Source organism: Apus apus, chromosome 4, assembly GCF_020740795.1.
Source record: "Apus apus isolate bApuApu2 chromosome 4, bApuApu2.pri.cur, whole genome shotgun sequence".
NCBI lineage: Eukaryota > Metazoa > Chordata > Aves > Apodiformes > Apodidae > Apus > Apus apus.
This window is the reverse complement of record NC_067285.1, coordinates 74,337,635-74,352,190: the sequence shown is the minus strand read 5'-3', so window position 1 is coordinate 74,352,190 and position 14,556 is coordinate 74,337,635. Positions and strand designations below refer to the sequence as shown.

Here is a 14,556-nt window from a genome sequence, read left to right as displayed (position 1 = left end):
AATAGAAGAGAGAAAGTGATGCTGTGTTTAGTTTTATGCTTTGACTAGCAAACAGAACAAATACTACATTTTTAATTTTTAAAAAAAATTGTGAAGAATAGCATGTGATGGATGTGACATGAATGTGATCTGTGGAAATCTTTGCTCTCTGATAGCCACAGGAGCTGGAGTTATAACTACATGTCCTGTATTGTTTGCCTCTCACAAAGAAGCAAAAATCAATATTCTCTATGAAAAATAATTAGTAAAGCATTGTAGTCTGTTATTGTTTTATTTTTTGTTGAGCTGCCAGTATCATTAGTCATTTGCCCTTTTGTTCCATTAGATAAATTTATAAAACATTACTGATGAATAGGTTTCTGGCTGCATTCGGCTTATTTTTATTTTTAATAAATACTGTTTGTAAGGAATTTAATACTCCTGATTAGTGAGCAATACAGTCATATCCACCAATTTGTAGGTATCCTGTGACTGATGAGTAGTCATGAAATAGTTTATTTGAATGCTAGTTGACAGAATTCAGAGTCACCTCTGGAAACTGAGGTGCAGCTATTTCCTTTCTAAGAACTACAGACTGGACATTAGTTAGAATAAGGTGAAAATTAGTATTCTCTTGGAATGTGCTTGTTAAAACATATATTGAAGTTCAGTTGTATGCTTTATAATAAGGAAAATTCTGCTAAATATTTTTAAACAGCTTAATCAAGGATTAACTGGATATGCTACCTAATAAGTTGATATAGGAGCAATAGTGTTTGCTGAGAACTTTTAATAGATCTGCTGAAGGCTGATTAAATAAGCCATTTAATTGTTGTTAACATTAAACTAATTGAAATATACTACTGCAAGTAATCCTTATTCATATCCTCCATTCTGATATATATTATGAAGATCATGTTTTAAGATCTGAACTCCGCTGGGAGGAAGAGATGACAGATGGCCTATTCAGGGTTTTCAGGATAAACGGATTCCGCTTATTTAAGTTATAAATAATTGCTGGCCTACTGGCCTAATGCTGCAGTTACTGGTAACAGCTTAAATAACTAGTCCCTTACATAAGAAAAACAATATCTTAACCTAAAAGATAATTCTATTAATAAACTTTTTAAATTAAAGTTACTGTGATAATTTTCAACTGCCATTTCCAGAAAACAAGAACAAAAGTAGGCCTTAGAAGTGAATGCTGAGGTACAAAAAACCCAACTTAAATAGATGAAATAATATTTTATTTGAATAGAGTTCTCATTAGCCAGTGATAGTTATGGTGGCATAATTATTGGAAGCAATTATTCTTGTTGCTCTGGCTGCTGTCAAAAAGTGAATCAGGAAATAATTGGAGAAATTAAGCAGGAAAAAAAAGTTGAAGGTTTATGTAGCCCTTCTAGTTTTTTATGTTTGTAGTTAATGTAGTGAAACAAATAGAAGTGTTTTGCTGAATAGATAATAGATCTGGAGAGGTGCCAGAAGACTGGACAGTATGGCACTCTAAATTGAAATTAGTGGGATTTCTGAGAGTTTCTTCAAATAGTTTGAAATTAAACCTGAAGCTAATTATAGAACTTTTTTTCTTTTTAAATGATGCAAAGCATAAAAAGCCTTAATGAATATGACAAAAGTATAATTTTAAAGTGTTAACCTACTACTCATCATTTGATCAGCATTTATTTAACAGTAATGCTTTTATACTATGATTGTTTTGGAAATAAATCACAAAGCCACAAAAACATTCATGAATCATACTTTTACATAAATTATTTATTTAAGAGCTGTGAATTAAAAAAATCTACAATAGTATATAATAATATTCTCTCTCATCCTTAAAGAGTCAGCAGAGAATACTACAGGAATGATGCCAAATGTAATGGACTTTATTATTCCCAAATTTGTTTTTTGAAAAAAACTTTTTTGTTTTATCTACTTTCTATATACAAAATGGACCTGCTGGAACAGGTGAGACTTTCACAGAAGCATTTCTGTTAATTTAGTGCTGATGTAACCCTAAAAGAAATTCTGAAAACTGTCTGAAATTAGGTAACAAAAAAGGACCATCAAAGGTAAAGTAGCAGTGGGCTTCTGATACAGCCTGTCCTGCAACAGTTGTTATAGATAGCATTATGAAGAGCATCTCGGTTTAAAAAAAAAAGAAGCTACTTTTGCTTTATTCAAAGTGGGTTTAATCTTACATCACAAATGTACTTCTCTAAATAAGCCACATAAGAATGAGAAAAAGCTTGGTGAGATAGACTTTTCCTTTTTTCATACGCAGAAAAAAGGCCCTTAAAGACTTAGTTTAGCTTCTTATGCCCTCTGTTTTTTGATAACTGTATACTAAGTTAGATAATACTTGACCTTCTTATACAGTCTTTGCATGTTACACTTTCTGCTATTTTTGTGTCTTCTCTGAAGAACATCCATCAGTTGAGTGCTCAGAATGGTTTTCACACATGAACTTACCAGTCATGCCTTTGTTGTTGATTGAAGCTTTGGTTTAAGCTGATTGGCAATAGTGTATGGTTAAATATATGCAAACCCATAAAGCAAAAGCATGGGCTTGGGTTTTGTTCTCAAAACTATGTGTTGAGCACTACGGAGTGCTCACTGCAATAATTTTTATACCAGTCATCTTAAACTGATTTATTTTTAATGATTAAACTGTTTTAAATAAGTTTGACATTTAGATCCTTAGTTATAACAAAAAAAGAATAAAAATCTTGAAGGGCTAAGGACAACTTAAAATACATACTAGCAGTATAACAGAAAAGAACAAAACATGGGTTGGCTTTAATTTGAAATAATTATATGGTTAATTATTTTACAGAAGGGTCAAATAGCCACTTTGGATGTTGTGGGTAGTGATTTAAGAAGATGCTGTAGTTGACACTTTGCAGGCCTAAATAAACAACTGAAGAATGTGCTACAAAACTTGATTATAATAAAACTTCTCGTACTCTAAACAGGGGTGCTGATACTGTGGTTAGATTTTTAAACAGCTGCTGAAGTGATACATTTGCTAAACATAACGAAGTTCCATGACAACTCTGTTTTGTCTTTACAGCTAGGGAGATGCATTTACTTGTGCATAATTTGTTTTACTTTTCAAGTGGTGCCCTAGAAACACTTCTGAAATCAGTCATTAATAAATATGAGCACATGTTTCAATTTAGATTGTTACATCCATTTAATGCAGAGGAGCTTGATTGTGTATTTGCAATAGCTACACAAGAAAGCAGGTATCATTAGAGCCTTGATTGGTATCATCATTCTAGGTGTCAACTGAGTAATTTGTGGGCATGTGTGCTTGGTTTTTGTTGATCTCTGCTTTTTTTTTTTTGATGAGGCTAATACCTTAGGTATGTTTTTCAGTTGATTGCTGCAAGTATAAGTCAGAAAGATAACATTTCACCAGCTTTGAAGGTACTGACATTGCAGGTTATATTAATTAAATGCTGGACTTACAAAATTGTTCCTCAGTTTGGAGGGGAAGATAGTATTTAACACTTCTGATGAAAAAAATTTACAGATAGTTACCACATTTGTATGTGGAAACTAATTCTTCCCTCCCCGATTCCCTCCCCTCCCCCCCCCCCCCCCAGACTTTAAAGAACCACCACTGAATTGTATTGGACTTCTGCAGCTGTTGGTATGATCACATATATTCTAATATGGTGCTTTTTTTTTTTTTAAATAAGGAGTTAAGAGTAATTACATAGTTATGCTTTGACTACACTGAGTTGTTCTTGTGAAACACAGCATTCATAGGCTAATATTGACAAGTTGGTTGAGAAAAGTCTGTGGCTCACTTGTGACACAAAACCAGCACAAGCTATCAGAGCTTTCCAGTGCATCCAGCTCATGAATTTGTTTGTATTCAAATTAGAATAATTGATTGGAAGTAACAGCTTGATAAGTCTCAGTCAAGAAATATACAAAGAACAACAGGGACTGTACTTCTCTTACCAGAGCTCAGCAATTGAAGGCTATTTGCATTTCACGCATTTCAGCATTCCTGTAGTTTTACTCCTGGAATATTTTGATGATCTGCCAAGTCATGCAGTGTGTTTAGTTGTTGGACAAATAGCATCACTTTGATTGCTGTGGAGAATCTTTGAACACAGAGAATAAAACGATTTAGCTTAGATAAAGAGCAGCATGATTTGTGTTCGGTTTCCTACTCTTCTATGGTAGCTGTTGGATCCTGGTAAGGACTGAAAAAACCATTACCTTCTCATGTACTTCATCTAAATGCAGCCTTTGTCCAGGCCTTTGTTACCTCAATCTAATTATATTCCTGAATTAGCTTTCCAATTCTTTTTGCTTGCTAGCTTAATGAACTTCTTCTGGAGACATAGTTTTTATTTCATATAACATTTTTAATATATCATCCTTAATTAAACCCCTTTTTATTTAGTGTTAATATTGTGCAAGATGTACTTGAATCTATAATTCTCTATCTCCCTTTACTTTTATTATAAGTAAAAATTGTCTCCCCTGAAAAAGTATGAATAGTTCTTTTGTTTTAAAACTGATTTCTAGGGGATAAATTATTCTTTTTTTCAGGCAATTTATTTGAGGTGGTGGATCCTCAGTTGTGTGAGTAAATGCAGAGTCCTCCTTCCAATTATGATCTACACAGTGGTAGTCATCATTTTCACTCCTCAGGGCAAAATAGAATTGCAACTTTTCCGAGTAGTTCTGCACCCCAAGAAGAACAGATTAAGACTGTAGCTATAATCAGATGATTCTGTCTTCACAGGTACAGGCAGGATAGAAAGGATTGATTGATTGATTGATTGATTGATCGCTCACTCAGGGGTGATGGTGGTGTCACTCTGTGGCATGGTCTCCTGGCAGATCGTTGGAGGGCTGTTGCCACAGGTAGATGGCACACCCTGATCTCCAACAGCCAGTCTTCACTGCACCCGTGGCTCAGGTGGACTCTGTGCAACTCTAAACTAACATGTTTTTAAAAGGGTCATAAAACTTCTTGCCAGCTGATATTAGAGAGGATTTGCTGCATATTGTTAAAATGTTATATATGTTATATACCTCTCTCGACTGTGTAGAAACTCCTTATGTAATGACTTCAAGTAGTTACCTTTGCCAGATTGAGCTACAGCTATTGCCTCAAGTTTATGGGTCTTTCTCACTTTTGGGTACCTGGAATATCCAGCTGCGCAGAGCCATTTTGTAGAATATTCCCTAGACTAAACTATTTTTTCACTTAATCTGTGACCAGATGAAAACTGTGTAGTATAACACATTGTGTGTTTATATGTGATGTGTAGAATTGGATGAGAGGGAAGTAATTTTACCAAAGGGAAAGTAATTTTTAACCAACCTCATAGCCTTTTATGAGGACATAACCAGATGGATAGATGATAGTAGGGTGGTAGATGTGGTTTATTTTGATTTCAGTAAAGCATTTGATACTGTCTCCCACAGCATCCTCGTAGATAAACTGAGGAAGCGTGCTCTTGGTGATCAGGTAGTGAGGTGGATCATGAACTGGTTGAAAGAAAGAAGTCAGAGAGTTGTGGTCAATGGGACAGAATCTAGTTGGAGGCCTGTGACTAGTGGAGTCCCTCAGGGGTCAGTACTGGGACCGGTGCTGTTCAATATTTTCATCAACGACCTGGATGAGGGAACAGAGTGTGCCCTCAGCAAGTTTGCTGATGACACTAAACTGGGAGGAGTGGCTGACACACCAGAAGACTGCGCTGCCATTCAGCGAGACCTGGACAGGCTGAAGAGTTGGGTGGGGAGACATTTAATGAAATTCAACAAGGGCAAGTGTAGAGTCTTGCATCTGGGGAAGAACAACCCATGTACCAGTACAGGTTGGGGGCTGACCTGCTGGAGAGCAGTGTAGGAAGAAAGGGACCTGGGTGTCCTGGTGGACAGGAGGATGGCCATGAGCCAGCAATGTGCCCTTGTAGCCAAGAAGGCCAATGGCATCCTGGGGTGTATTAGAAAGGGTGTGGATGGTAGGTCAAGGGAGTTTCTCCTCCCCCTCTATTCTGCCTTGGTGAGGCCGCATCTGGAGTATTGTGTCCAGTTCTGGGCCCCTCAGTTCAAGCAGGACAGGGAACTGCTTGATAGAGTCCAGCACAGAGCCTCAAAGATGATGAAGGGAGTGGAACGTCTCCCTTATGAGGAAAGGCTGAGGGAGCTGGGTCTCTTTAGCTTGAAAGAGACTGAGGGGTGACCTCATCAATGTTTACAAATATATAAAGGTTGAGTGTCAGGAGAACAGAGTCAGGGTCTTCTCAGTGATCTCCGGTAATAAGACAAAGGACAACGGGTGCAAGCTGGAGCGTAGGAGGTTCCATGTAAAAGTAAGGAAAAACTTTTTCACTGTGAGGGTGACACAGCACTGGAACAATTTATGGAAAAATTTATTTGACTCCACAGGCGGTCAACAGGTTATGTCATGGTCTTCCTCTTACTAATGCTTTGCTGGCATATAAATATATCTTATAAGATCTCAAGAGACTGAAAAATTTGTAAGAATCGGTTCACCATTTAGATTCACTCATTTAATCATCTCCAGTACAATAAGGCTTTTTCCCACTTATTCCTTACTGTCAGTTGTGTGGAGAAATACAGCTTTGAAAATTATATATTAACAGTAAGTGGGGCAATGGTAGGGCTATAGTTATTCAAGAAGGGGCTGTAGTTTGTTGGAATCAGAACCTGGTAAGATGAAAGCCTACTGTAAACATAGGCATGTCCATGTGTGCTGCGGGGAGAAGTATTGCAGAAAAAACCCTGCTTTACAAGGACATAGTATTTGGTTGCATTAAATAGGTGCTGCTTTGTCATGTAAGACCTTTAGTATTATTGCAGTTACATTCCAGATCTATTCAGTCTAGCATTAACGTCATTTGGAGTAATACGCTCTCAATCTGGTAGATTAATCTTTTTGTTTATTATGTTTCATGATGATACAGAATAATATATTTTAAATCACAAATGTTGTAAATAGCCAGCTTATAAATTGTTTCAGATGTTGAAGATAAAAAAATTGCTGACTTATTCATTGTCATTCATTAGTAAAGTTTACACTAAATAGCTGTATTGCATATCTCAACTGAAAAGTAGACTGGGACATTTAAAAATATTTTAGGAGATTACTTACACTTAAACCCCCCCAACTTACTGGTAATGTTCTTTCTGAATATTTTTTTTTCTGTTATTTAAAAAGTATTTTGCAACTGTTACAAACTAAAAAGTAGTTCACATGCAACTTGCAGTTGGTTCATAGCATTTATTGCTGGTGTGTGTATGTTACTTTTTGCTCCTTACCATACGTCCTAGTGTAACACTAAGACAAGCCAGATATTCTGATGTGTGCGGGCATGAGTACATGTATGTGTTTTCACACTGTTGATTTGTATTTAATATCTTCTGCTGCTTTATTGCTGTTTCTAGTTATTTCAGGGAATGTGGGGTATTGCATTCAAATGTTATATGGTTTTAGGAATTATATTAGTCTCACAGTTGTCTTGTAATAAAATTCCTTTAAAATGATACTTTTCAAAAATTAAAATGACAACTTGGGAAAGGTTTAACATGGGGAGAAGGCGCTGAATATGCTGACACTGAAATAGTATTAATGCATGAAAAGGTTTGCTGAAAGTGCGTAGTTCTTTTCTAACCTGCATGGCGTAACCCTTTGGAGTATTCTAAAATACATTTATTAACTTGTTTAGATGTAACTTAAAAAGCTGTTTTTAAAGGCATGCATCCAGAGACATGCGCACAATAAATTCAAAGTGTCAATGTTTCAGGGAATCTAAATTATTTTCAGAATTTCAGAAATTGAGAAGGGCTAATTGGAAGGAGAAAATGTTGGGCTGGTGCCAAGCAATAGCTCGTAACCCTCACAGACTTCCAAACAGCACAAGAACACCCGAGGTCTCAGGTGATGCTTCACATAACTCTACTTTGGTGAGTGAAAAGTTGCATTTCATGATGGTGGCATGTGAAAATGAACTTCAGAGGTGTTAAATTTATTTTTTTAAATGTTGTGTTTGCCACTGATTGCATTTCCTCAGTGTGTGAAACCCTTTGACATTATAGCTATTTACTTTTTCCATTTGATATTTCTTCATCTTTTACGTTCTGTGTGATCCATTCTGACTTGCATGCTGTGTCTCTAAATCAGTATTGATGTTTTGTGAATGGTACCTTGTTTTCTCTTTGCTTCTGCCTGTAACAGGAACAAAGTATAGTATGTCTGCACTTGTGTCAGAGAGATGGATTTTTAAATTGTCTTCAAATATTTAATATGATGCCACAAAAGATGATTGAGTTTCTGCATGCAAAGCTATTGATAGTAGCTGTTCAGGCAATGTAAAATCAACAGTTTATGTAGTGGAGTTATCATGAGTTGTATGAAGTTGACTGAAGTGATTCATTGACAGGAACTTTAATCCTACAGTGTTTGCTCATTCAAATAAATCCATTTACATCAGTAGACCTCCACAGGTGAGTAAGAACCACTACTTCAATATAACAGCTTCAGACTGCCCCACATGTAAGAGAATTGTTTATGTGCTTGCTTTTCTTCAACTGCATTGAATACAGCAAAACTTATTATTTGAGACAGATTCAGTTAAATATGCCTGGTCTGATGTCATTGAGTTTAAAATAGGCACAACATTTTCCAATCCTAAGAAACGTAAGGTATCAGGAAGTGCTCCCCTCCAGGTGATGAAACGTGGCTATGATGACATCTAAGCAGAAAAGTGGATAATTGTTTATAACCACTGATGGAATATGGTATTCCAAAGCATGTGAAGAGTGTTATAAAAGAAGCAGCAGTGGTCTGTTTGGAAGTTGTTGAAGTTCTCATGAAAAAAATGCCCCTACTTAATGTTGCAAAATTATCTTCTCAAATGGTAGATTATATGGAATGTGAGTTTCTGCTAAGAAAAAGAACACAAAAAGACAGCACAGAAAACTGCAAATTTTATTGTTTATTTAATATCCTAGATTAGCTCACTTTCATCTGGAATTCTCTTCTTTTGGAAAAAAAAAAAAGAAATTAAAAAGCAGTGAGTTATGAAACAAGGTATTTCAAGTATATTATTCCCATATTTTATTACTACTACTGATTCTTCAATTTTATTGAATTGCTATTAATGCTTAGGTATTGCTAGTAATAGGTGATAACTATGAAGGAATTCAGGTATGTGCAAATTTCCATATTTTTATTTCTGCTTGACTGGTAGCATTTAATTGTTTGATATTTCGAAGGTAAGCATTTCAAACTATCAAATGAGATTTAGAACGGATGAACTGGGGATACAGTTCATAACAGTTGAATCAGTAGAGTTAGCATGTCTTAAACTTATTAATAATAGAACTTGTTCAAAACTAAGTTTGTGTGAAACTGGATAGATTGCTGTTTAGTTGATGAGGTGTGTAAGAAACCTACGCATATGAATAGCTAGGGAATATATCATGTACCCTTTGGTGTTATAATTGGCTGTAGAATAACACTAATCACATCAGGTAATAAAGCAATAATAACTCCTGAGGCCCATCAAACTTTCCTCTTCATTTTCTTTGCTTCTTGCTCTCTCAACCATCACTCTTTTTCTATCCCTCACTTCTGAAGTCAATGACATTCAGTTATAAGTTTTTGCTGGCGGTGACCTTCCAACTTGTGGGCCATAGGCTGAAAATCCTCATTTTCCTTTTGAACATTTAAAAACTGCTGCCTTGTTTCAAATCGGTTTCGATTTTATTTAGTAGTCTTAGCCTTTTAATGTTGAAAAATTTTCCATCTGTTCTTAAATGACGATGTAGACTTCAGCACTGGAAAGGGAAACATAATGAAACAGCAGAAAACTACAAGAAGGACATCTTGTTTCTGGAACATGTCTAGAGGAGGACAATGAAGCTGATGAAGGGTTTAGACCACAAGTCTTATGAGGAGCAGCTAAGGGAACTGGGGTTGTTTAGTCTAGAGAAGAGAAGGCTGAGGGGAGACCTTCTCGGTCTCTAAAACTGCCTGAAAGGAAATGGTAGCAGAGTGGGTTTGGGTCTCTTCTCCCCTAAGTAACCATAGACAGGATGAGAGGAAAATGCCTCAAGTTACACCAGGGGAGGTTTAGATGGGATATTACAAAAAATTTCTTCACAGAAAGAGCGGTCAGAGCATTGAAACGGGGTTCCTCAGGGAAGTGCTGGAGTCGTGATCCCTGGAGGTGTTAAAAAAACATGTAGACATGACACTTAAGGATATCATTTAGTGGGCAAGGTGATGTTGGTTGATAGTTGGACTTGGATCTTAGAGGTCTGTTCCAGCCATAATGATTCTATGATTCTATGAGGAATATAATAAATTAATTGTAAGTGTACAAAGCCACTTCCAGTGACCTATTCACATTCTTTCTGAATTAGCATTCATTTTTCAGTGCATTGCAGCTTCTCTGTGGACCTGGTTCCCCTAGTGGAGATTTATTTGGTCTGTCTCATGAGCAGATGTATGATAGGAAGAAACAACTTTTTGCTTCCTAGGCTGCAGGTGGGTTTGTTGGGAAGCGAACTGGAGTGTACACCTCTGCTGTATGGCTTTTGTGTACACTTCTGATTAAGCAAAATGTCTTCTGTATTTCAGAATTGCAGCAAAGGCTCTTCAAAATAAACTTTACTTTTGCTTTAAAAATTTACCCCCAAAGCAGTCATTTCACAGCACAGCCTTCCCAAAGGGGAATGATCTGGAAATTGCAAGTATGTCTTGCTAATTTTTTGAAAAGAAGTATTTTTCTCTCTTAGTGCAAGATAAGAAGCATCTTGGGGAGTAGGAAGTGGGTTATGATCATTAACAAATTGGGTTTTTTCATTAAGGAATTAAATGGAATACTGAATCAGTGCAGGAAAAAAAAAATAATAACTTAGCTCATGAAAACACTGAAAAAAATACAAAGAATTTAATGAAACCAGTTAAGCGCTTCATTTTAATTAATATTAAAAAGTAGCTTCATCCAAATAATATACATTCTGAAACAGTCCAGCACAACTCAACTAAATATTATTTGAAACATTTTTTCATTATTATTTGCAGCTTAATTATAACATCCCCAGGCTTTATCACCTTAGTCCACTCTATTTGAAGATTAAAGCCGTTGTGTTCAATTTTTGGTGGAACTCTAGCTCATTGGTTCTGAGCATACCTCCAAAATACGTAGTCATTCTATAATAAAAGGAGGTGTAACTTCTCAAAATATATTGTTTAAAATTACAGTTTGTTGGATGTGGGTGTTTGTATGGATAATTTTAGATTTATAGGCAGTATACCTTTTTTTTTTTAATACTCAAAACTATATCGTATAGTCCATTAACTTGGTATAGAGTGACATAAAGCTGGAATTGACTTTGCTTCTCTGAGAGTGAGAAATACCAGTTGTTCAAGTGGAATTTATTATCAGTTTGTGCTTGCTTGTCCTGTATATATGGCTCCTAAACATTAAATGTTCATCATAAGATTTCTTTTTATCTACCTGTAGTTTAACTTTTCAACTTTACTTTCTCTTTCATAATAGTCTCTGTGTTCCCATAAATATGTTAAGAGCCCTTGTCTCTTTCTGTTCCAGGACAAGAGTGATCAGTTATTCACAATATTCTAGACCAAGCTTTCTATTCCTTACAATTGTAACAATTATTCCCTATCCAGAAACATATATCATACTGCATAGATTTAGACTAACTTTATAGAATTTGTTGTTGTTGTTGTTGTTGCTAGTTATTATTTTAGTTTTGAGACCAAACCTCTAGACTACATTAAGTTTTGGTCAGTACGTGAATCAATTCAATATCAATTGAATATTTATTGCTCTTCTATTCTTTTCCATTCGCTGTTTTTTAATATTTATTTAGCAAAAAGACCTTTTCCTATTTAGCAGGTATTTTTTGAATGTTACTTTTTTCACTACTTTCTAATATATCTAATATATCTTTCTAATATTTCTTTTCTATATCTCGTTGACTTCATCTACTGTTTCTCTTCTGAAGCAGATATGCATTCAGACATCTGAAGATATTTAGATTATTCTTTACAGGGTTTTTCTTTTCTTAAATGCAAATCCGTACCTTTTTCATTTTTCCCTTTCTCTGATTTTCTCTAGAGTTGGGGAAAGAATAGTAATGTTTTCTTCCTTAATTGAAAATAATCCAGATATTGAAAGCTCATAATTCTATGCAATAGTATTTGTAGGTTTTTTTCATCTGAAAGATAATGGATATAATTGAAAACTTAAAATTTTAAGTTCCTTCTTCACGAGTCACTTCTCTCTGTACTGACAGTATCAATTTCTACTGTGCTTCTTTAAGCGTATATATGGTTATGATTTTTATGAGAATACATTAATACCTATTAACATTGATTAAGAAATTTGACTAGAAGTAGTTCTGTGTCTCTGTATCTTTTCTCAGTGTTTAGTGTTTCTTGGGGTCCTAATTCAGAACTTGAGCATTATCACAATATATGTTCTTAATAGTTACATACAGCCTGTCCTGCACAGAGTATGGACTCGTCATTGATGCAGTACATCATGGAGCTGATGGGACATAAGCACATACTTAATGCTGAATTTTTATCATTCGTACATACTACTTTTCCCTGTTGAATTCCCTAGTAGAATTGTGGGTGGATATATGTGAAAGTATAGTCATACAAGTAACTAGGTAATTTCTGTTTGTATATGCAAATAAAATTTAGAAGTCATGGCAAATTATCAAGAATCTAATATAACTCTAAGGAAGAATTTCTTTGTATGCAAGCAAATTATACCATTTGCCTCTGCAAGAGATAGTAAAATACATTTGTCCATTATCTGTTTGACACAGGCAAATCGCAGGTTGTCATGAGTGATCTACAGCTGTCAACTGAGCAAGCTAATAGTAGTCCAGGGTCATTCCAAAATATAATTAAACAAACAATGTAAAGCTGTTTTGTTGTCATTTAACTTCAGAAGGCTGAGTGGGTTGTGGGAGAGAAACAGAGGGGAAAAGTGAGAAACACTGCACACACAAGCAATAGAAAACAAGGAATTAATTCATTCCTTCCCATCAGTAGGTAGGTGTTCTGTCATCTCCAGGAAAGCCAGGCTTTCATTATGCTGAATGGTTATTTGGGAAGACAGATGCCATTGTGCTGTGCATTCCTGCTTCCTTCTGCCTCCCCAGCTTTTATTGCTGAGCTTGACATCATGTGGTATGGAATATCCCTTTGGTCAGCTGGGGTCAGCTGTCCCAGCTGTGTTCTCTACCAGCTTCTTGTGCACTCCCAGCCTGCTGACTGGACACGGTGGTGTGAGAAGCAGAAAAGGCCTTGGCTCTGTGTAAGCACTGCTCAGCAAGAACAATAAACCCCTATTTTACCAACACTTTCCAGCACAAATCCAAAACACTGCCCCGTAGTAGCTGCTATGAAGAAAATTAACTCTGTTCCAGCCAAAACCAGTACAGGTTTTCCTTCAGTGATGATAAATTGAGAAGCTGGGGTTGAGGAGCTGGGGTTTAGCTGTAAGTTCTGCTAACTGTATGAAAGTTCTGAGTAGAAATTATTTATCTCTAGACAATCTTTAAAGGTCCCATCCAACCCAAAGTTTTCCATGATTCTGTGATCTTTATCTAAAACTCACAGTTTAATTCCAGAACAACAAAGATACCTTGATCTTGAAATGTTTGCCTGCCTGATTTTCTTCAAAGAGTGTAATCCCTTGCTGAAATTTCTCTGAAATAGGATCCCTCTAGATTTCTCGTAAAAGTGGAAGCCTGCTATTGTTAATCGGATAGGGGCTGTGGGGATGTTTAAGATCTGTATTTTAATTTGCTATAAGAAAATGTTGTGGTTTAATACTCAAAAACTAGATGTGAGAAAAGTAGTTATCTAGGAATATGCAGTTGTTTTCATTTGAATTATCTTCTTATTTTCATAACTACTAAATAGACTTGTATTAATCAAGCTTCAGAGCCAGTTAGGAAATCCACAAGACTACACCTACAAAATTCTCTGTAGACAGTGCTTCTGGAAAGCTAGTAGTAACAGTATATATATGTGAATCAAACTGGAAGAGAGCGCTTCTGTGGAGAAATACAGTTTAAAAAGATGTGGAATTACTCACCTGGTATAAGAAGTTTTACGCTGTTTAAACCTTCTCTACTCTATACTTTAAAAGAATAAAAATACAATGGGGTGCAGCTTGTTTAATTACACATTGAAAAAAGTAACTGTTGAGGATGTAACCTTTTGTGGTTCAGGCAAACTACTCCTGGCTTATGAGGCCTGAATACATGTTTTGTGGAAGAGGAGGGTCCTAAATATCTCATGTCATCTGATGCTACATGTCTCAGCTGGGCTGATTCCCTCTGTTCTTTTGGTGCTAAGAAGTTTTATCCTAAGTTACTGAGTTTTTCTGTTTACTTCTCATGAACATTGTGGAACTTCTGCAGCAGTTCAGTTGAAGTCAGAATTTATTCTGGTATTCTTGAGCTAAAATTCTTGTTGACTTTGTTTTTATTTCCTCAGGTGTTCTAAGGCCT

At 35.8% G+C, this 14,556-nt stretch overlaps 1 protein-coding gene across 2 annotated transcripts in view; it reads left to right on the top strand.

The window, feature by feature from the left end:
- MARCHF1 (membrane associated ring-CH-type finger 1) overlaps positions 1–14,556 on the top strand; it is a 372,379-nt gene that overhangs the window by 274,722 nt on the left and 83,101 nt on the right. For both annotated transcript variants that reach the window (XM_051619263.1, XM_051619262.1), the window contains one exon: positions 7,811–7,950. In XM_051619263.1, coding sequence (XP_051475223.1) covers positions 7,849–7,950 — 102 coding nt within the window. In that variant the 5' untranslated portion in view covers positions 7,811–7,848. The remainder of the gene's footprint in view (positions 1–7,810; positions 7,951–14,556) is intronic.